Below are 23,433 nucleotides of genomic sequence, written 5' to 3'. Positions count from 1 at the left end.
GGTTGAAGGAATGTGATGTCCTATCCCTTTAAATATTCATGGAGACCTGTGCTATCCTCCTTTCCCAAGTGCAAAGTCTCACTTTTGTATCAATTTCAGTTTTGCAACCATAATAATAAAGTCATTACATGCCAGAGCTGTGGGGTCCGTTAGTTCCCTCTGCATCTGTCTTTCTCCTTCTCTGCTGGCTCTAGATATATGGCAGACCAAAAGATCAAAAACGGAATCCAACGTAATACAGATAGTACACCACTGCATATCACTCTTTGGACTCAGTGGTTAGGGCAGAAATCATCTCAACACAAAATGCTCCTGATTTCAGACCAGCACTAAAATACGTACATTCTGGACACAGGAAAGAGCAAAAGTAGCTCCAGATCCCAGTCCAGCACTATCACCTTAGGAGAGGTCACAATCCATTATGAATTGCCACAACATATGCATTGAGGAAAATGTCACCATAACACATTCAAAATCATGTTCTCAGAGAAAAAAAGGGGGACATGGCACCAGAGATATAGGTTTCATCATGGAATGGGTTACCCAATACCCCTCAGGAACCTACTCCAATACAGAAATAAAACCCTCTTCAGTTGCACAATGGAACTCATACAGAGTGTCATTAATCAGTTGCAACTAAGAGAGTTTTAAAAAATCAATCTTGATTCATTGCAGTTTTAATCACATAGATAAACAATAAGGCTACGTCTACACTGGCCCCTTTTCCGGAAGGGGCATGTTAATTTCAGCTATCGTAATAGGGAAATCCGCGGGGGATTTAAATATCCCCCGCGGCATTTAAATAAAAATGTCCGCCGCTTTTTTCCGGCTTTTAGAAAAGCCGGAAAAGAGCGTCTACACTGGCCCCAATCCTCCGGAAAAAGTGCCCTTTTCCGGAGGATCTTATTCCTACTTTGAAGGAAAAAAGCGGCGGACATTTTTATTTAAATGCCACTGGGGATATTTAAATCCCCCGCGGATTTCCCTATTACGATAGCTGAAATTAACATGCCCCTTCCGGAAAAGGGGCCAGTGTAGACGTAGCCTAAGGGTATGTCTACACTGCATCCCTAGTTCGAACTAGGGATGCAAATGGAGACAATCAAAGTAGTTAATGAAGCGCTAGTTCGAATCACAGCTGATTCGAACCAGGAAGTGCGCGCCGGGACGTGTTAGTCGGACTAAAGCCCTTAGTCCGAACTAATGTTACTCCCTTTAGCTGAGTGAGTGCATGTTCGCAAGGTGGATTTACCTCAGGGGTGTAAATCAGGCACAGAGTGCAGCTTGCCAGTCACCTGTGTTACATGGCAGTGTTTCTCACACTTTTTTTTTTCTGATCACACCATTTGGGTTTAAAAATATTGTGACACCCTCCCCCCCATTTTCAGCCCCAGGGCGTTAGGGGCTCAGAGTGGGGGATTTCATCCCTGCAAGGTGTGGGGAACTCTAAGTTTCAGCTCTGCTCATGGTTACAGGGGAGCACTCAGAGCACAGGGCTCCGGGATACTGCCCAACTCGATGTTCTGAGCTCCATCTTGACTTGGAACATCAGCCCCACCTTGAAACTTGGGGCTCAGGGAGTCAAACCTTCAGCCTTTCTCAGGGCATGGGTCTTCGGGCTTCATCCCCCCAACACTGCCTCTAGGGCTCTGGGCTAGGTTTCTGTCACCCTGCTAGGCACAGAGCTCCAGGTTGGGACGTCAGCCCAATACCTCCCACCAAGCCCAGATGTGTACAATTAACAAATTACAATTAATGCATTTTTCAGTTATTTGCAGGTGTTAATTGCAATTAATTGGCAGCACTAATTACAACTCATACTTGACAGGGACCACATTCTCACATAAATCTTTCCTGATCCCCTCCCTTTTCAGAAGCCCAGTCTCTGTAGACCAGGAAATACCAATTCAAAGTGGCACCATACCCTGCCAGAACAACTGATGCAAAATTTGTAGACCTATTGCCATCACTACAGCGGACAATACCTTCCACTCTCACAATACACCTTTCAAGATCCATAGGTACTACACATATCTTTCATAACATGTGGTGTACCTCATGTAGTACAAGATGCCCTGATAATAACTAGGGGTATGTCTACACTACAGCGCTAATTCGAACTAACTGAGGGTACGTCTACACTACAGCGCTAGTTCGAACTGACTTAGTTCGAATTAGTTAATTCGAACTAAGCTAGTTCGAACTAATGCATCTAGAACTAAAAACTAGTTCGAACTAGCGTTTTGCTAGTTCGAACTAGCGCGTCCACACTGATTGGACGCAGCGGGGCATTTAAGGGCAGCTGAAACCGGTTCTGGCAGGGCATCAGGTCAGCAGTTGCTTTGTGTGGCTGCTGTCTGAGGCTATCTGAGGCTCGTGCTTAAAGGGACCCCCCTGGACAGCCGGTACTCAGCTTTTCCTGCTTGCTTGCCAACCTCGCCGAGGGACAGCAAAGAGTCGGTCTCTGTGCCCGTCTGTGTCGGTGCTTCCCTTCGGGGGGGACCGCCGCAGGTGGCAACATGGAGCCACGGCTCGCCCTGCACCTTCTGGTGCACGTTCTGGACTTGCTGCTGCAAGCCTGCCAGCAATGGCTCGAGGCTGCCTGGCACCACCTGGGGAATGTCAGCCCCCTGCCTCTCCGCCTGGCCGCCCTGGGGGCCGTGGAGGAGCCGCGGCGGCGCCCTGGCACTGGCGTGCCCCGCCGCATCTGGCGTCTGGACACCAGCAGCGACTGGTGGGACCGCATCGTCCTGGAGCGCTGGGACGACCGACAGTGGACCCAGAACTTTAGGATGAGGAGGGACACCTTCCTGGAGCTCTGCGAGTGGCTCGCCCCTGCCCTGCAAAGAAGGGACACTCGCATGAGACCCGCCATCCCCCTCCAGAAGCGGGTGGCCATCACCCTATGGAAGCTCTCCACACCGGACAGCTACCGATCCGTTGGGAACCAGTTCGGTGTGGGGAGATCCACCGTCGGAGCGGTGCTCATGCAGGTACGGCACTCGTTGGCCACCGAGCCGGAGGGGAGGGGGGCTGCGAGGAGGGGATGGGCCGCCCCAGGGACAAAGGGGGGGCGGGAGGAGGCGAAAGTGCCCCGCACCGGAGGGGTCGGGCTGTCCCGGCCGTACTACATGCCGCCAGGGGGGTTGCTTCCAGGAGTGGGGCGCGGGGCACTGCCAGGACACGCACGCTCCCAGCCACCCGGGCGCCCCACTGATTGGCGCTTTGCTGTGTCTCTCTCCGCAGGTGGTCAAAGCCATCAACCGGGTGCTGCTCCGCAGGGTGGTCTGCTTCGCCGACCCGGACGCTGTCATCCGGGGATTCGGCGCCCTCGGCTTCCCCAACTGCGGGGGGGCCATCGACGGGACGCACATCCCCATCCGTGCCCCGGAACACCAGGCGTCCCGTTACGTGAACCGCAAGGGGTACTTCTCCTTCATCCTGCAGGCCGTGTGTGACCACCGGGGACAGTTCACGGACATAAATGTGGGCTGGTCCGGCAAAGCACATGACGCATGGGTGTACCGGAACTCCTCCGTGTGCCAGCGGCTGCAGGACGGAACCTTCTTCCCCGACCGCCACATCAGGGTCGGGGACGTGGACATGCCCGTCTGCCTGGTGGGGGATGCCGCCTACCCACTGCAGCCGTGGCTCATGAAGCCCTACACAGGGCACCTCAATCCCTCCCGCCAGGCCTTCAATGCCAGGCTGACCAGGGCCCGCATCGTGGTGGAGGGGGCCTTCGGGCGACTGAAAGCCCGCTTTCGATGCCTCCTCACCCGTCTGGACCTGGCCGAGCACAACATCCCTCCCATGGTGGCGGCATGTTGTGTGCTCCACAATTTGTGTGAGCGGAAGGGGGAGGCTTTCCTGCCAGCCTGGATGGCTGAGGCTGACCGCATGGCTGGACACTACGATCAGCCCCGCACCGCCGCCGTCCGGGAAGCCCAGCGGGGGGCCATCCGGATCCGGGAAGCCCTGCGGGAGAGCTTCCAGGTGGAGGAGTAGGAGGACTGACCTCTCCCTGCATGCCCCACTGGGGCCTTCTTCCACCCTACCCCCCCCCCCCTTCCCCTTTCCCCTCCCTACCTACTGTCAAATAAAGACACCTGTTTTTCAAACAAAAACATCTGTTTATTTCACAGAACTGGGGTGGGGGGAGGGAGGAATGAAGGTGGGAGAAGGGAGGGGGAAACCTGGGACGAGGGAGCTGGAAGGGGAGGGGAGGGAAGGGAGGAAGGGAAAGGAAAGCTCAGGGGTGGGAGTCCGGCTGCCTCTCCCGTCTCGCCACACTGCAGGTCCGGGGGCGTCGGTGGGGAATGGTTGTGGAGCGGGGGGCAGAGGGGACAGGGGGTGTGGAGGAAGCAGGAGCGGAAGCAGGAGCGGAAGCAGGAGGAGCAGGGGGAGCAGGGGGAGCAGGAGGGGGAGCAAGAGGGGGAGAAAGAGGGGGAGCAGGGGGAGCAAGAGGGGGAGCAAGAGGCGGAGCAGGGGGAGGAGGAAATGGAAAGCGGTCCAGCAGGCTCTGGAGGTGGCCTCGCAGGGCATGGCCCTGCTCCTCCAGGGCCTCCAGACTCCTCCAGCACAGCCTGAGGTCCTCCTGGACCCAGTGGTCCTGGAGACGGAGGTGTCGGTCCAGGAACCGGAGATGCCGCCTCTGGTAGTCCTCCTGGTTCCTGGCTGTCCTGCTTGCCCGTGCGTGGGCGGCTGCTGCAGGCGGGGTGGTGCGCCCTGCAGGCCCAGGTGCTGCAGCTGTGGTGCAAGAAGACCAGCGGTCAATTTCCCCAGGGGCCCAGGTGTGTGAAACCCAGCTCCCCTCTGCAAGGCCAGGGCCCCTGCAGGATCCCCAGCTGCTGCTCCGTGGTGGGCAAGGCCCAGGCACACGGTCCCGGGGCTCCCTCTCGCCCAAGCCCCCCGTACACATAAGGGGAACACGAGGGTACTCACAGGTGGACGCCTCCCCGGCCTCAGATGACACAGGCGAATGGCTCTGTGGGGTGCCTCAGGGGTCCCGGGTCCTGGGCAGGCTGGCGGCAGGCTCCTGGCTCTCAGAGCCCTCCTCCTCCTCCTCCTCCTCCTCCTCCTCCGTCTCCAGGAGCGGTCCCTCTGCCCCGGGGTCAATCACGTCCCGGGGGGCAGGGACGGCATGAACCCCCAGGAGGCGGTCCAGGGCGTGGAAGTGGGGGCAGGCCTCCGGGTCAGCCCCTGGCTGGCAGGCCCAGGAGTAGGACTGCCGCAAGTCCTTAATTTTGCACCGGACCTGCTCCCGGCTGCGCTGGTGGCCCGTGGCGGCCATGCTGGCAGCCATGCGGCTGTAGACGGCTGCGTTCCTGTGGCTAGTGCGGAGATCATGGACATTGGAGGCTTCCCCCCAAAGCTCGGTGAGGTCCACGATCTCCACACTTGACCAAGTGGGCGCCCGCCTTTTGCACCCCCGGGCAGGCTCCTGGGAGCCGCCAGGCTGGTCCTGGGGAGCAGTGGAGGACTGGGTGTCCTCGGGTGGCTGGCTCATGGTGTGGCAGGTGCAGGGTCTGCTGGCACGGGTGCTTGCAGCCTTGCAACTGGCACAAACTGTGTAGCCAGCCCGTGGCCCTTTAAGGGCTCCGGGGCCGGGAGGGGGGCAATAGAGTTTCCCTGGTGTTGGCCAGAGTGGCCACCAGGGAAACCTGGGAAGCCTTAGCCTCCCACTAGTTCGAATTAAGGGTCTATACAGCCCTTAATTCGAACTATCTAGTTCGAACTAGGCTTAATCCTCGTAAAATGAGGTTTACCTAGTTCGAACTAAGCGCTCCGTTAGTTTGAATTAAGTTCGAACTAACGGAGCGCTAGTGTAGCGCCTAGGAAAGTTAGTTCGAACTAACGTCCGTTAGTTCGAACTAACTTTGTAGTGTAGACATACCCAGAGTTTAAAGGGAAGTGAGATCAAGTCATGGAGGTTGGGTCCATGGAGTCCTATTAGCCAGGAGTGGTGTCCCTGCCCAAGGTTTGTGGAAGGCTGGAGAGGGATGGCATGAGACAAATGGCTTGGTCACTGTCTTTGGTCCATCCCCTCCAGGGTCCCTAGGGTTGGCCACTGTCAGAAGACAGGCTACTGGGCTAGATGGACCTTTGGTCTGACCCAGGACGGCCATTGTAAGCTCAGGGCTCAGGGTCGGGGGTCTCAGTGGACCACCTTGATTCTCTTGCACACCTGCTCCTGGGTGGCCAGGCTGGCAGCTCTCCTGCCCAAGCCAGCCACTTTCCTGTGCCTAGTGCGGAGATAGTGGACAAGGTCCACGATGTCCGCACTAGCCCAGGTGGGTGCCCGCCTCTTGCGGTCCCGGGCAAGCTCCCGGGAGCCGCCAGCCTGGTTCCGGGAAGAGGGGGAGGGCTGGGGGGCATCGGGTCGGTGGCTCAATCCGTGCCAGGTGCAGGGTCTGCTGGCTGGGTGCTGGCAGGCTTGCACCTGGCACGGGCACCATAGCCAGCCCGTGCCCCTTTAAGGGGTCCGGGGCCGGGAGGGGGGCAGTAGAATTTCCCTGGTGTTGGCCAGAGTGGCCACCAGGGAAATCTGGGGAGGGCTAGCCTCCCACTAGTTCGAATTAAATTCGAACTAACGGAGTGCTAGTGTAGCGCCTATGAAAGTTAGGTCAAACTAACGTCCGTTAGTTCGAACTAACTTTGTAGTGTAGACATACCCTATGTGAGTGAACCAGACAATCACTATATTCTTTAAAGAACTTGCACAGAAAAATCATAAAAGATTAAAACACCCTATCTCTCACGGGCAAGCACTTTTCACAAAATGATAATTCCACATCTGACCTCTCAGTCCTCATACTCAAAGGCAACCTTCATAATAGGGAGTAAAGTATTCTGATGGGAATGGGGTATTGGAGGGTTTATAAACACTGGGTTAGAAGTTCAGGTTATGGGGTGGGGCCTTAAATGAAGGGTTAAGGGTATGGAAGGAGAATTTGGGCTGGGACAGGGCATCGAGTATGACAGAGGGTGATCACTCCAGCTATGGTCATGGGCTCTGGAGTGAGTCTAGGGACAAGGGACTTGGGGTACTGTAGGGGACTCCAGATCATAGAATACTAGAACTGGAAGGAACCTGGAGAGATTATTAAGTCCAGTGCCCTGCAGTCATGTACCATCTAGATCATCGTTGACATGTTTATCTAACCTACACTTAAATATCTCCAACTATGGAGATGCCACATCCTTCCTAGGCAATTTATTCTACTGCTTAACCAATCAGACAGTTAGGGAAGCTTTTCCTAATGGCCAAACTAACTCTCTCTTACTGCAATCTAAGCCAATTGCTTCTTGTCTTATCATCAGGGTGAAGGTGTTAGAGTAGACATAGGCAACCCAGGAATGGATGGGGTAAACGGAACTGCTTTATTGTCTACGCACTTTGAACCCCCCAACACATCGTTTTGAGTGGCAACGGTTTGTTACCAATTGTACCCTTTTATCTATGTTAATATGTTAATTCACACATTTATCACTACTTTACCTAAAACCTTATTTAGTAATGTTAACTCCTACACAATGAATATTAATAAGCAGATGATTAATACAATTATACCTGCCCCTATTTGTTGTTTATTGGTTTTTAGTTGAATTAGCATTACATACTGTCTTAATCAGCAGCTTATAGGGTTGTGAAAAGCGCTTTGACCCTGAAAATGTTATTATAGAACAAGTGTGAAGACAAAACAAGACACTGTTCAATGCAACCATCTTCCAAGGCTGCCAGGAGAAAGGGGAAAAACATGTTTAAAGGATAATTGACATTTTGGCTAGACTTCTTAACCACTAATGTATAGATATCCCAGACCCCTATTAATTTTTACATATCCCAACAGAAGGAAAATAATTTTTCCCCCTCTACCCTGCCAAGTAGGGCAAGGACAAGACTGGAGAAAGCTGGGGCAGACACAGGAGCAGGCTGAAGTCTCAAGAGTCTGGTGATCATATTTGAAACTCAGGCCCTGTAGACCAGCACATGCCATTCAGAAACTGACAGTACGTACCTGGGCTTGGCAATCTCCTGTTAAAAGGCTTCTCCACCACATAAGTGGCTCTTTCACAGGTTCCATGTTCTGCTAATAGGTCTGGCAGGCTGATAAAAAGAGCCACAGAGCAGGGACAGGGAGAGGCAGGCGAGCGGACATTAAGACTCAGTGGTGCTGCACACCCTTTTAGATTCTTGAAAGCTGCTATCATGTCTCTTAGTAATAGAAATGTAGCCATGTTAGTCTGGTCTAGCTGAAACACTTTACACCTAGGTCTTAACAAAGACGCTAATTATCTTATCCATTACAAAGATAGCTTCCCCAATTATCACCTCTAATATCATTAGCTCACAGACATTTACCTCCCCACCCCTCATCCCCGTTCTGTTCTGAAATTTGATTTGTCCTTTTCATATGTGTTCATTTTTTTTATTGTATCCTTTGGTATATATGGTCATGCCAATTTTCTATTTGATCTGAGGAAGTGGGTCTGGCCCATGAAAGCTCATTACCTAATAAATCATCTTGTTAGTCTTTAAAGTGCTACATAATCCCGTTTTTTGTTTAATCATGTCTCTTCTCAGTCTTCTCTTTTCCAAACTAAACAATCCCAATTCTTTCAGTCTTCCCTCATAGGTCATATTTTCTAAACATTTAATCCTTTTTGTTGCTCTTCCCTGGATTCTGTCCAGTTTGTCTACATATTCCTTGAAATGTGGTGCCCAGAACTGGACACAATATTCCAGTTAAGGCCTAATCAGCACAGAGTGGAAGAATTACTTCTCATGTCTTGCTTACAACCCTTCCCATCTTGGTATCGTCCACAAACTTTATAAGCGTACTCAATTGTTGATGAAGATATTGAGCAGAATTGGTCCTAAAACTGATCCCTGCAGAACCTGACTTGCTATGCCCTTTCACTATGACTGTGACCCATTGATAAGTACTCTCTGGGAACAGTTCCAACCTGTTACGCACCCACCTTATAGTAGCCCCATCTAGGTTGTATTTCCCAGTTTATCTACAAGAAAGACGGGGCCAAGCATTCAGATTATGAGAGGGGATGAGGGTTTGGGCTTGGGAAGGGCTTTTGGGTGCAGGAAGTGGCTCAGGGATGGTGGCTGGTGGTTGGGGAACAGGAGAGGGTATGGGAAAGAATACTAGTACTATTCTTCATCAGCAATAAACCAGGCTGATCTTCTTGTCATTAGGTGGTTCACTTGAGGTCTGTTGTGCCAGCTGTCTGTGCAGGGATGGGGCAGAACACACAAACGCAGCCTAACATCTATCAATATCTAACCACATTTGGGTCCTGGGAGGGTGTGTGTTTGCAGGAGGGAGCTATAGGGTACCGGATTTGGGTGGCAATCATTTTGAGCAGCTCCCGCAAGTGGTGACATGTCCCTGCTGCTCTGAGGTGGAGGAATAGTTAGGCAGATCTGCACACTGCCTCCACCCACAGGTGCCTTCTTTGCAACTCCCACTGCCCACTGTTCTTAGCCTATGGGAGCTGCAAAGCCAACACTCAGGGTGAGGGCACTGCACTTGGAGCTCTCATGGTGTTCCTTCTTCACTTAGGAGCATCAAGGACATGTTTCCTCTTCTGGGGAGCCAGGTAGGAGCTTGCATGTCTCAAACCAATCAGAGTATGTTTCCCGGACTGAAGAGCTCTATGCAAAGCTTAAAACTTTTCTCCTTAACCAACTGAATTTGGTCCAATAAAAGTCCGGCCTTCCTTTCTCTCTAATTCTGGGAGTAACATGACAACAACAATAGAATTTCTATATCCAAGCTTAATTTATGTTAATTTTTTCACCTTTTACTTTCTTTTGTTTTTGTTTTTGTTTTTCCAGCCCTTCTTCCCAGCATGATCTCAAGAAGAACTGGCCAAATTGTCCTAGTAAATAATATCCAAGGAAAATTAGGAGTTCCATTTCGTGCTGCTTGTAAGTGATTACAAGATAAAATTTACGTATTAAAACATGAAATATTTCTATGACATGATGATTATGATATTCTCTCATTAAGCATATTAATTTGGGGTAGGATTAATCAAATTATCTCTCTGATTTCTGGGATGACTAAATTGCAAAGGAGCAGCTAATTTGGTATTGGGCTTTGTTTTTAAAATCTCTCATCATATCCTATGAAGATATTAATATGGTTTTTTAAAAAAAAATTTAATACAACTATGGTCTTGGCCAACTGAGAAATATCAAATCAAGCCCAGATACTACAGTGGCGAGAATTGAAATTAATGAGTCTTTCCATTGGTACACATGCCTGAATCAGATTGCATGGTAAGAGCTGGGATTCTGTCCCACAAGCCAGTTATGCACCCACCTTATAGTAGCCCCATCTAGGTTGTATTTCCCAAGTTTACTGATAAGAAGGTCATGCGAGACAATATCAAATGCTTTACTAAAGTCTAGGTATACTATGGCCACAGCTTTCCCCTTACTTACAAGACTTTATCCCATCGAAGGAAGCTATCAGAATGTTTTGACACAATTTGTATTTTGCAAATCCATGTTACTTTAGACTGTGTTAAATGCCTTTCTAAACTCTAGGTATACTGTGTCCACCACTTCTCCCATATCAACCAGGCTTTATATGCTATCAAAGAAAGTTATCAGATTGGTTTAATATGATTTGTTTTTTACAAAATCCATGCTGGCTGTTACCTATCATCTTATTATCAGATATCACCTCTTTCAGCTCTTTTGAGTATTCTAGGATGCATTTCCTCAGGCCCTGGTGACTTAAAGACATCTAACTTCTCTAAGGGTATGTCTACACTACAAAGTTAATTTGAACTAACAGACGTTAGTTCGAACTAACTTTGATAGGTGCTACACTAGCGCTCCGTTAGTTTGAACTTGATTCGAACTAGCGGAGTACTTAATTCGAACTAGGCAAACCTCATTCTATGAGGACTAACGCCTAGTTCGAATTAGCTAGTTTGAATTAAGGGCTGTGTAGCCACTTAATTCAAACTAGTGGGAGGCTAACCCTTCCCAGCTTGCCCTGGTGGCCACTCTGGCCAACATCAGGGAAACTTGTCTGCCCCCCTCCCAGCCCCTTAAAGGGCCACGGGCTGGCTACACAGTTTGTGCCAGTTGCAAGGCTGCCAGCACCCAGCCAGCAGATCCTGCACCTGCCACGCCATGAGCCAGCCACCTGATGCCACCCAGCCCTCCCCATCTTCCCGGGATGAGCCTGGCAGCTCCCAGGAGCCTGCCCGGGGCTGCAGGTGGCGGGCGCCCGCTTGGTCTAGTGCGGAGATCGTGGACCTCATCGAGGTTTGCGGGGAAGCCTCCAATGTCCACAATCTCCGCACTAGCCACAGGAACGTGGCTGTCTACGGCCGCATGGCTGACAGCCTGGCCGCCAGAGGCCACCAGCGGATCCAGGAGCAGGTCCACTGCAAAATAAAAGACCTGCGGCAGTCTTACTCCCAGGCCTGCCTGCCAGGGGCCGACTCGGAGGCCTGCCCCCACTTTCAGGCCCTGGACCGCATCCTGGGGGCTCACGCCGACCATGCCCCCGGGTGGTCATCGACCCCGAGGCAGAGGGACCGGTCCTGGACACAGAGGAGAAGGAGCCGGAGGATGCCGTGAGCCAGGAGCCTGCCAGGAGCCTGCCCAGGACCCAGGATCCAGGACCCAGGACCCCCGACGAACCCCACAGAGCACATCTCCTGTGTTGTCCGAAGCCGGGGAGGCCTCCACCTGTGAGTACCATCATGCTCCCCTTATGTGTACTGGGGGATTGGGGGAAGAGGGAGCCCAGGGACCGTGCGCCTGGGCCTTGCCCACCATGGAGCAGCAGCTGGGTGTCATGCAGGGGCCTTGGCCTTGCAGAGGGGGGCTGGGTTTCACCCACCTTGTCCCCAGGGAGAACTGACCGCTGCTCTTGTTTCACCACAGCTGCAGCACCTGGGACTGCAGGGCGCACCACCCTGCCTGCAACAGCCACCCGCGCCCGGGCCAGCCGACATGCCAGAAACCAGGAGGACTACCAGCGGCGGCACCTCCAGTTCATGGAGCAGCTGCTCCGCAACCAGGAGCCCTGGGTCCGGGAGGACCTTCGGCTGCGCCATCAGAGTGTGGATGTGCTGGAGGAGCAGGGCCGTAGCCTCAGAGGCCACCTCCAGAGCCTGGTGGACCAGTTCCTGCCTCCTCCTGTTCCGGCTCCTGCGGCTGCCGCAGCTCTCGCTCCTCCTCCCACCCCTGCTGCCCCTGCTCCCTCTGCTGCCCCTGCTCCCTCTCCCACTTCCTCCACACCCTCCGTCCCTCCTTCCCCACGCTCCACACCCACTCCCCCCCGAGGTCCCCGCACCCACAGTGTTGCGAGACGGGAGAGCCAGCCGGACCCCCAAGCCTGAGCTTTCCCTTCCCTTCCTCTCCTTCCACCCCTTTCCAGCCCCCTCCTCCCAGGTTTCCCCCTCCCATCTCCCACCCTCACTCCTCCCTCCCCCACCCCAGTTATGTAAAATAAATAGAGGGGTTTTTTTGCCAAAACAGGTGTCTTTATTTGACATTAGGAAGGGAGGTTAGGGAGGGGAAAGGGGAAGGGGGGGAGGGTGGAAGAAGGCCCCAGTGGGGCATGCAGGGAGAGTTCAGTCCTCCTCCTCCACCAGGAAGCTCTCCCGCAGGGCTTTCCGGATCCGGACGGCCCCCGCTGGGCTTCCCAGATGGCGGCGGTGCGGGGCTGAGCGTACTGGTCAGCCATGCGGTCAGCCTCAGCCATCCAGGCTGGCAGGAAAGCCTCCCCCTTCCTCTCACACAAATTGTGCAGCACAGAACATGCTGTCACCACGGGAGGGATGTTGTGCTCGGCGAGGTCGAGGCGGGTGAGGAGGCACCTAAATTGGGCTTTCAGTCACCCGAAGGCCCCCTCAATGATGATGTGGGCCCTGGTCAGCCTCGCATTGAAGGCCTGGCGGGAGGGTTTGAGGTGCCCCGTGTAGGGCTTCATGAGCCAGGGCTGTAGGGGATAGGCCGCATCCCCCACCAGGCACACGGGCATGTCCACGTCCCCGACCCTGATGAGGTGGTCGGGGAAGAAGGTCCCGGCGTGCAGCCTCTGGCACACGGAGGAGTTCCGGTACACCCTGGCGTCGTGTGCCTTGCCGGACCAGCCCACATTAATGTCCATGAACTGTCCCCGGTAGTCACACACGGCCTGCAGGAGGATGGAGAAGTACCCCTTGCGGTTCACGTACTGGGAGGCCTGATGTTCCGGGGCACGGATGGGGATGTGCATCCCATCGATGGCCCCCCCGCAGTTGGGGAAGCCGAGGGCGCCGAACCCCTGGATGACGGCGTCTGGGTCGGCGAGGCAGACCACTCTGCGGAGCAGCACCCGGTTGATGGCCTTGACCACCTGCGGAGAGAGACACAGCAAAGCGCGAATCAGTGGGGCGCCCGGGTGGCTGGGAGTGATCGTGCCCTGGCAGTGCACCATGCCCTACTCCCGGGAGCAACCCCCCTGGGCGGCGTGTAGTAAGGCCGGGAGAGACCGGCGCCTCTGGTGCGGGGCACTTTTGCCTCCTCCATCCCCGACCCCCCGTTTTCCCTGGGGCGGCCCATCCCCTCCTTGCAGCCCCCCTCACCTCCGGCCCAGTGGCCGGTATGTGCCATACCTGCATGAGCACCGCTCCGACGGTGGATCTCCCCACGCCGAACTGGTTCCCGACGGATCGGTAGCTGTCCAGCGTGGAGAGCTTCCAGAGGGCGATGGCCACCCGCTTCTGGAGGGGGATGGCAGGCCTCATGCGAGTGTCCCTTCTTTGCAGGGCAGGGGTGAGCCACTCGCAGAGCTCCAGGAAGGTGTCCCTCCTCATCCTAAAGTTCTGGGTCCACTGTCGGTCTTCCCAGCGCTCCAGGACGATGCGGTCCCACCAGTCGCTGCTGGTGTCCAGACGCCAGATGTGGCGGGGCACGCCGGTGCCTGGGCGCTGCCGCAGCTGCTCCATGGGCCCCAGGGTAGCCAGGCGGAGAGGCAGGGGGCTGACATGCACCAGGTGGAACCAGGCAGCCTCCAGCCATTGGTGGCAGGCTTGCAGCAGCAAGTCCATAAACTGCACCAGAAAGTACAGGGTGCTGGCTCCATGTTGCCACCTGCGGCGGTGTCCCCGAAAGGAAGCACCGACACAGACGGGCACAGAGACCAACGCTTTGCTGTCCCTCGGCGACGTAGGCAAGCAAGCAGAAAAACTGAGAACCGGCTGTCCAGGGGGGTCCCTTTAAGCACAAGCCTCAGATAGCCTCAGACAGCATCCAGACAAAGCAACTACTGTCCTGATGATCTGAAGCAACTACTGCCAGAACTGGTTTCAGCCGCCCTTAAATGCACCCCTGCATCCAATCAGCGTGGACACGCAAGTTCGAATTAGCAAAACGCTAATTCAAACTAGTTTTTAGTTCTAGAAGCGTTAGTTCGAATTAGCTTAGTTCGAATTAACTAATTCGAACCAAGTTAGTTCAAATAAGAACTGTAGTGTAGACATATCCTAAGTATTTTTTAACTTGTTATTGTCCTATTTTAACTCCTAAACGTACCCCATTTCCACTAGCATTCACTGTTAGTCACCACCAACCTTCTTGGTGAAAACCAGAACAAAGAAGTCATTAAGCACCTCTGCCATTTCAAAGTTTTCTGTTATTGTTTCTGCCTCTTGATTAAGCAATGGGCCTACCCTGTCCTTGGGGCCTACCCTGTCTTGCTTATAGGGTTGCCAGGTATCTGGTTTTCTACCAGACAGTCCAGTATTTGCACTGTCTGTCAGGTAGAACAATTCAGAAAATACTGGACATGTGCAATGTCCAGTATTTTTGGAATTCCCTGCTGGGAGGCAGGGGCACGACTGGGAAGTGGGGCCGCAATTGGCACTGGGAGCCTTGTGGTCACACACAAAAGCCAAGCGGGGTGGGGCGAGGGCTGGGACTCCCAGCCACTCCCCCCGCCCGGCTTTTGCATGCAACCAGAGGCTCCCAGAGCCAATCGCATCCCTGCCTCCCCACTTGGAGCCTCTGATTGCGAGCAGAAGCAGGGTGGGGGGAATAGCTCCCGACCCCGTCCCTGCCGGGCTTCTGCTCGCAACTAGAGGGAGTGCCTGCCGGGGGCACAGTCCGAAGGACTCCAGCTGTGGCCAGTGCCTGCGCCCCTCCGCCAGGTCTGCTTCCTGCCCCCCTTCCTCCAGTCCAGCCCTGCAGCCCCCAGACCCATCCCCAGCAAGCTCTGCTTCCCTGTTCCGCCCCCCTCCTAGCCAGCCTTGCCTCTCCCCTCCCCCCGCCCATGATCAAGTGTGCCTGTTTTTTTGGCAGGGTCTATGTGGCAACCCTACTTGCTTATAATATAGTTGTGGAATTTATTCTTGTTCCTTTATGTCTCTAGCTAGATTGAACTCGGTTTGTGCTTTTGCCTTTCTAATTGTGCCCCTACATACTGCCTTTCTGCTTGATGATTCTGTTTCCTGCTTAAATGCGAATTAAGGCAAACCTAACAGTCCTGCTGTTACTTAAAACAAACCTGATTTCTGTATAGGCAAGACTGTGGGATTTTGAATGTTTAACACCATATTTTCACATACAATGTTGCCACACATATTTTACTAGAACAATACTGAGCAGCAAATTATAATTTTTCAAATTATATTCACAAGGTATAGGCCTGGCTTAACAAAAGTGATATGTCTCATTTCATAGTGGGCATGACTAGGAAGCTAAATGGAAAGTGAAGTTAAGAAAAAGAGTTTTACAAACCATTTGCTGGAATCAGTATAGTGCTAAGATAGGCAGCAAGGCTATGTCTACACTGGCACCCTTTTCCAGAAGTATTTCCGGAAAAAGCACGTCTACATTGGCAGGATGCTTTTCCGGAAAAGCACTTTTTCCGGAAAAGCGTCTGTGGCCAATGTAGACGCACTTTTCCGCAAAAAAGCCCCGATCGTCATTTTCACGATCGGGGCTTTTTTGTGGAAAAGACTACTGTGCTGTCTACACTGGCCCTTTTCCGGAACAGTTTTTCTGGAAAAGGACTTTTGCCCGAACAGGAGCAGCATAGTTTTTCCAGAAAAACAATGATGATTTTACATTAGATCGTCATTGCTTTTCCGGAAAAGCAAGTGGCCAGTGTAGACAGCTGGCAAGTTATTCCGGAAAAGCAGCCGCTTTTCCGGAATAAGTGGCCAGTGTAGACACAGCCCAACACTCCGAAGCTACAGACTATGGACAAGATAAACCTGGAATGAAAAAATCGGGTTCCTTGTGAACCGCACATGGATAGAACATTCTCTACATGGATTGGTTCTTGCAAAGTAACCTAACCAATCAAAAAGGTGTGATTTAATTTAGAGCAAATACAATGTAATGTGTATCTATATCTACGTATCCATATCTATAAAGAAATAAAAGGAAGAGATTTTCTGTGTAACTTTGGGTGTGTGGTAGGCCCTATACCCACCCAAGCCTCTGTATTTTACAGGTACACAGGCCCAGCATCAACCCACTGCCCCCTCTAATCTATACTAGGGGTGTAGAGTTGATTAACCGATAAGCAAAAGCTTAATGCCAGATTACTCACATTCCCTCCCCACCCTCTGCCTCTTGCCAGTACATTTTTTAGTAGGGCCGGCAACCCAACTCAGTCTCAGCTTGCACTGAGTCTGGGACCTACCCCTGCTGTGGCTTTGCATTTAAAGTGTATTAGAAGCCAGGCAGCCCGGTTCAGTTCTGGCTCGCGCCAGGTGCAGGAGCTCAGACCTCCCCCCAGACAGAGGCAGCAGCACAGGGTGTCAGACAGCTGGTCTGCGAGGGGAGCCAGTTTTTAAACTGGATCCCCTTGCGGACCAGCTCCCACCTCGCACTCTGCGCTGCTGTCTTTAATAGAGACAGCACCATGGGTAGCAAGGGGCTCCCCAGGAGTAGGACCATAAAGACTGGTATAGGTACATAGCTGCCAGTGCCACCCCAGGGACTAAGAATTCACGAAGTTAATCGACTGTTCAATCAACCAATATTTAACATCCCTAATCTACACCTCTGTCTGCGTGCTTGGGGGAATCTTCACGGCTTACTCCCAGGCCTTGGAGAGTTAGGTGTAGCTTGCCCCTCTTCACTCCTCCTCCTCCTTTTCCCAGGCCTGGTATTGCAGGGCCAGGAGAGCAGGGAGCAGACTGACCCATTGTATGGGAAGCTGCCCTGAACTGCTGGGCTTTTCCTGCTCCTTCTTTTCTGATTTCCTACACAAAGATATTCTCTGGCTCCCATGATGGGAAGAGTTCTGCTTGCCTCCTTCCTGTATTTCTTGAGGAGAAAAGCCAATTGGAAGTAGGGCTAGTGTTTTTCAGGAATGCTAGCCTGGCTCCAGGAGGAATCAAAATCCAGTTATTGGATGAAATTGTCACAGCTGGCGACTATTTTAACTGAGACGCTGATTATCAGATTTAAGTGTAAAGTCTCATAAAAACTATTCTGTGTGCAAAGAGTACACACTGTAATTTTGGGGGGGATACAATGTGGTTAACCAAAGTAGTTAAATCCCTAGTTTAAATGTTAAATTCAACTCAACTTTAGCTATGGAGTGAAGATCAGTGTTTTTATAGTAGCATCTGTATGATGTATTACTAGGTGTATCACCTGTCCTTATTTGTACAGTGAATTTCTTCAATTGTTGACTTTATTCCTCTCCTCTCTCTGGAAAATTACCACGCACTGGCAGATTTAAGAAACAAAAACATCAAGGTATGCCTACCTTAGTGTTTTTGCATTTGATAAGGCTGTCTCTCCTATTGCTTGTCTCTTAGATGCTGCTTCTAAGCATGCTGCTCAAGGATTTTTTGACTGTCTTAGAGCTGAAGTGGAAGAATTTGATGTTTGTATCAGCACCGTGAGTCCAACATTCATCCGTTCATACCATGTTCAACCAGAGCCTGGCAACTGGGAGGCCTCCATTTGGAAATGTAAGGTTCAAAGTGCAATTGAGAACTGTGGGCCATTTAGAAGCGGAGGATAGAGAGTTAGAGGACAAGTGGATAGAAAGGAGAGAGGCATTAGAGAAATGTTAGTGTATGGTAGCAGGGACCACACACTAGGATAGATTTACATCCCAACTTGCTGTAAACTAAGGGTATACCTATGTAGCCTGTGGATGCAAGTTCCTCAACCCAGGTGGACAGCTCTAAAAATTGCTTTGAAGCTGCGGTTTGGGCTGGATACTGGGTTTTGAAACCCACTCCCATCCTTACACATACTCGAACTGTTCATTTAGATAAATCCCCAGAGAGAAGAACAGATGAAGGGGGCAGAATAAAAAGGAGATTGCGGGAGTCATGTGACCAGTGTAGAAAGAAGAGGAAAACAGGAACATATAATGGTATTTGTGAAAAGAAAGGCATCAGGCAGAGAGGGACAGTGAGGGAGCTGTGATGGGGAAAGGAAGTGGAGATGGGGAAAGGTGTGATAGGACCTGTTCCACCCATAGATCAAGTCCCAAAAGAACTGCCAGTGGCGTCTACCTGCATGACCCTGAGAACCCCTACACATACAGGTGCATTCCCGGGGGAGATAAGAAGTAGCACAGTGGAGCTAAACAACCATCTGATTGAGGGCTGGCCTGTGACAAGATCAGCGTGTTGTGAGCAGATCCTCACTGACTAAGTGGCAGATCCCCCATCATTGTTAGGGTCTTCAGCTGGGACTCAGTGGAGTTAGGTAGGCTGGCATGGAGGGGGAGGGAGGTTGTACTCCCCCTATGGATCTGTTTACAGTCTGCTAAGTGAGGACACTAGGCTTAACCCTTTCTGGAGTCCCCTGGACTGCGATGGGAGATCATCACTTTGTTAGAGCCCTCTAGACTGTGTCAGGTCTTTTGCTGGAGCCCCCTATATTGAGTTGGATGTTTACCCCAGCCTGAAGATCAGGCTCCTCAGCCATTACCTGCCTAGGGGCATGTCTACACTACATGGCTCCATCAACGGAGCTATTATCTGTGGTTTGTAACCATCCTTTAAATCGGCTTCCGTACTTAATGACTGGAAGGTAGCCAACGTGACACCAATATTTAAAAAGGGCTCTAGAGGCGATCCTGGCAATTACAGACCGGTAAGTCTAACTTCAGTACCGGGCAAATTAGTCGAAACAATAGTAAAGAATAAAATTGTGAGGCATGTAGAAGAACATAATTTGTTGGGCAAAAGTCAACATGGTCTCTGTAAAGGGAAATCCTGTCTTACTAATCTATTAGAGTTCTTTGAAGGGGTCAACAAACATGCAGACAAGGGGGATCCAGTAGATATAGTTAACTTAGATTTTCAGAAAGCCTTTGACAAGGTCCCTCACCAAAGGCTCTTGTGTAAATTACATGGCCATGGGATAAGAGGGAAGGTCCTTTTTTGGATTGAGAAGTGGTAAAAAAAACAGGAAACAAAGGGCTGCAAATGATGGCAGACAGATCAAGGTAAATTACTAAGAAAAGTAAGTTGCTAAACAAAATAAAACAAAGCACACCTGCTAAGCTTAATACTCTAATAAACTTGCTACATACCTGGGACATGAACTGTACTTGCCCATTCTGAGCTTGCCAGACTCGTAAACAGGTGTGGTCAATGTTGGAAAGACCTGTAAATTTTCCAAGTCACACACTGGTTCTGTGGTGCATAGGAAGAGGGAAGACAGGAGAAAGAGGGAACAGGAGTTTTATTTAGAGGTAAGTGGTAAAATTATTAAATGAAATTAAATTAAATGTGCTGGGGATAGGGGGAGCGAGGAGGGGGGAGTGGGAAGAACTGGGGATTCAGGAAGCAGGTTGAGTCTTCTTTGCACTAGTTCACAGCTATTCTGTCTGTTGCTCTATCACTCTCCAGATCCGCTGTAGTGCAGCCACACTACACACCATCTGGCTGCTTCTCACTCCTCTCTGATCTGCTTTTCAGTCTTTTTCAGAAAGCTGGCATATGGTGTACACCCAATGGAGGTTGCTGAGGAAGTTCTGCACACAGTGAGCAGAAAAAAACAGGAGGTGTTTATGGCAAATGCCATCCCCAAGGCAGCTCTTTACATTCGCACTTTCTTTCCGGAATTGTTTTTTGCCATCGTTGCCTCTGGTGTTAAGGAAAAGCAGAAGGTAGAAGAGAAATGATTTTGTTCAGCTTTATTCTGTTTGTAAAAGACAGGACTATGCAGCACTTTAAAGACTAACAAGATGGTTTATTAGGTGATGAGCTTTCGTGGGCCAGCCCCACTTCCTCAGAAGCTCCTCACCTAATAAACCATCTTCTTAGTCTTTAAAGTGCTACACAGTCCTGTCTTTTGTTTCAGCAAGACCAGACTAACACAGCTACATCTCTATTATTATTCTGTTTGTGGCCTGAATAAAGTCTGTTTCAAGAATGAGCATTATCAGCTTCACTTTCAGTGGACAATAAAGCCAAAGGTTGTTGCCAGATTATAGCAAGGATGACTTTAAAGACTGGCCCTCTCTCTAAAGCTTGGGACCCAGAGTGAAGGACAGTCCCTGTTGCAGATAGTGGACTGTCTAGATAAGACAAAGGTTAGTGGGAAGGGTGGAGGGAAGAGAGCTAACCCCTGTTGGGGCTCCCCCAAGACCTCTTCCACCTTTTCCCTAAGATTTCAGTTCAACTCCAAATATTGCCACTCAGATATCTCTGTTCGGCATCCAGGAACAGCTGGGTAGATCAGACTCAAACCAAGAGGGGTGGATGCGGGGTACGTCACAATTCCAAACTTACACAGAAACCCTTTCATTACATATACATTACACATCTCATTGCATTTACATGTTTTGGATTGATTTAGTTATTTTGCAGGAACCAGTCCCCATGCAACATGTTTTGGCCATTCATTGACCATGCTCGACCTCCTCTTTACTTCATCGCTACATTTCCACATTGTCTTGTATATTGTTAGTTTGTTCCTAGTAAATGATTCTCTGAGTGTTCTCCCTCTTATCTGGCTTAGACATTTTGTCTTCTTAGGCCACGCCTGCACTACAGAAATGTCAACTCATGTTATGGCAGCAATTAAGTTTATTGACTACAATTCTTGTGTTTGTACTGTGCATCCTAAGGGTATGTCTACACTACAGAGTTAGTTCGAACTAACTTAGTTTGAATTAGTTAATTCGAACTAAGCTAATTCGAACTAACGCGTCTAGAACTAAAAACTAGTTCGAATTAGCGTTTTGCTAATTCGAACTAGCATGTCCACATTGAGTGGACCCTGAACAGGGCTTAAGGATGGCCGGAAGCAGTGCCGGCAGGGCATCAGAGGAGGACTTAGAGCGTGGAGATGCTCTCTCAGGCTAGCCGAGGGCTGCGCTTAAAGGGACCCGACCCCCACCCGGGACAGACAGTTCTCAGGGGTGCCCCGCTTGAAAACCAGTCCTGGCTTGGAGTGCCCGGAATGCCCACACTGGGCACATCACAGCACTCGGCCATCAGCCCGGCTGCACTTGCCGCAGGCTGCCATCTGGGGAGAGGGGACAATTGGGGGGGCTGCAGGAGAGCTTCCACCCCCAGAAGCCCACAGAGCCAGCTCAGTCTTCCCCATCGGGGGCTCGTACCTAATTCCTCCCTCACCTCCTTCCACTTACCCTTCCCTAGCCCCCCTTCCTGATGTACAAAATAAAGATAACGTTTCTTCCAACATTTACTGAACAAAACTGGGGGAGACTGGGAAAAGGAGGTGGGAGAGGGGAAGAGAAAGGTTGGGAGAGGGGAGGGCAACTAACATGATCAGGGGTTGGAAACAGGTCCCAGATGAAGAGAGGCTACAGAGACTGGGACTGTTCCGCTTAGAAAAGAGGAGATGGAGTGGGGACAGGATAGAGGTCTCTAAAAGCAGGGGTTGGGTGGAGAGGGTGCATTCATAAAAGTTCTTCATGAGTTCCCATAAAGAAGGACTAGAGGATACCAAAGGAAAGGAATGGGTAGCAGGCTTCAACCTAGTAAGAGAAAGTTGTTCTTCAGAAAGCAAAGAGTTAACCTGTGGAACTCCTTGCTGCGGGAGGCTGTGAAGGCTACAACTAGAACAGAGTTTAAAGGGAAGTGAGATCAAGTCATGGAGGTTGGGTCCGTGGAGTAGTCTTAGCCAGGGGGTTGGAGTGGTGTCCCTGCCCAAAGTTTGTGGAAGGCTGGAGAGGGATGGCACGAGACAAATGGCTTGGTCACTGTCTTCGGTCCATCCCCTCCAGGGTCCCTAGTGTTGGCCGCTGTCGGCAGACAGGCTACTGGGCTAGATGGACCTTTGGTCTGACCCAGGACGGCCATTGTAAGCTAAGGGCTCAGGGTCGGGGGGTCTCAGTGGACCCCCTTGATTTTCATGCACACCTGCTCCTGGGTGGCCAGGCTGGCAGCTCTCCTGCCCTAGACGGCCACTTTCCTGTGCCTAGTGCGGAGATCATGGACGAGGTCCACGATGTCTGCACTAGCCCAGGAAGGTGCCCGCCTCTTGCGGTCCCGGGCAAGCTCCCGGGAGCCGCCAGCCTGGTCCCGGGAAGAGGGGGAGGGCTGGGGGACATCGGGTGGGTGGCTCTGTGCCGTGCCAGGTGCAGGGTCTGCTGGCTGGGTGCTGGCAGGCTTGCACCTGGCAGGGGCACCATAGCCAGCCCGTGCCCCTTTAAGGGGTCCGGGGCTGGGAGGGGGGCAATAGAGTTTCCCTGGTATTGGCCAGAGTGGCCACCAGGGAAAGCTGGGGAGGGCTAGCCTCCCACTAGTTCGAATTAAGGGGCTACACACCCCTTAATTCGAACTAGTAAGTTCGAACTAGGCTTAGTCCTCGTAAAATGAGGTTTTCCTATTTCGAACTAAGCGCTCCGCTAGTTCGATTTAAATTCAAACTAGAGGAGCGCTAGTGTAGCGCCTATGAATGTTAGTTCGAACTAACGTCCGTTATTTCGAACTAACATTGTAGTGTAGACATACCCTAACTAACTGAGCTTGCACTGATGAAGAAAGCAATGCAATGGGTGTACCTATCAACCACAGGATATCTTGGGGAGGTTTTGCAGTGCCTCACAGGTGATTGGGAATAATAAATTTCCATGTTCTGTAATCATGTTCTTTATCCTATAGCCTATAATTTCATCTGCATCCCATAAAGCTTCACAGCTCTTTAAAAAAAATCTCTGCAAACCTTTAAGTTGCAAGTTTCCATGGAGTGATCATCACTTTATTCTCCACAGTCAGTACAGATCTCATTCAGGTGTCACTGAGCTGGAGGGCTGGGGCAAGCTCTGAACACAGTCCATGAATGAGAACCTGTGCATATGAAAGTTTTGCAGCCACTACACCTTCATTAAGATGCAACGACACAGGTAGCAGACAGAAAAGAAGGACATGTCCAAGACCACAGTAGTTGAGTCACCATTAAAATTGACCTAAAGTATGAATCAGAGGATGCAAACT

The 23,433-nt window shown here is 51.4% G+C and overlaps 1 protein-coding gene across 1 annotated transcript in view; it reads left to right on the top strand.

Moving 5' to 3' along the window:
* Positions 1-20,401, top strand: part of DHRS7C (dehydrogenase/reductase 7C) — a 45,156-nt gene extending 24,755 nt beyond the window's left edge. Inside the window, exons 5-7 of the mRNA XM_075903563.2 lie at positions 9,857-9,949; positions 17,815-17,970; positions 19,942-20,401. Of these exons, the coding sequence (XP_075759678.1) occupies positions 9,857-9,949; positions 17,815-17,970; positions 19,942-20,147 (455 nt within the window). The 3' untranslated portion in view covers positions 20,148-20,401. The remainder of the gene's footprint in view (positions 1-9,856; positions 9,950-17,814; positions 17,971-19,941) is intronic.
* Positions 20,402-23,433: the final 3,032 nt, after the last annotated feature.

The sequence above is a fragment of the Pelodiscus sinensis genome, chromosome 20 (genome assembly GCF_052426305.1).
Source record: "Pelodiscus sinensis isolate ZL-2025 chromosome 20, ASM5242630v1, whole genome shotgun sequence".
NCBI classification, from domain to species: Eukaryota; Metazoa; Chordata; order Testudines; family Trionychidae; genus Pelodiscus; species Pelodiscus sinensis.
The sequence above is the reverse complement of the archived record's forward strand: the minus strand, read 5'-3'. Positions and strand labels throughout refer to the sequence as shown.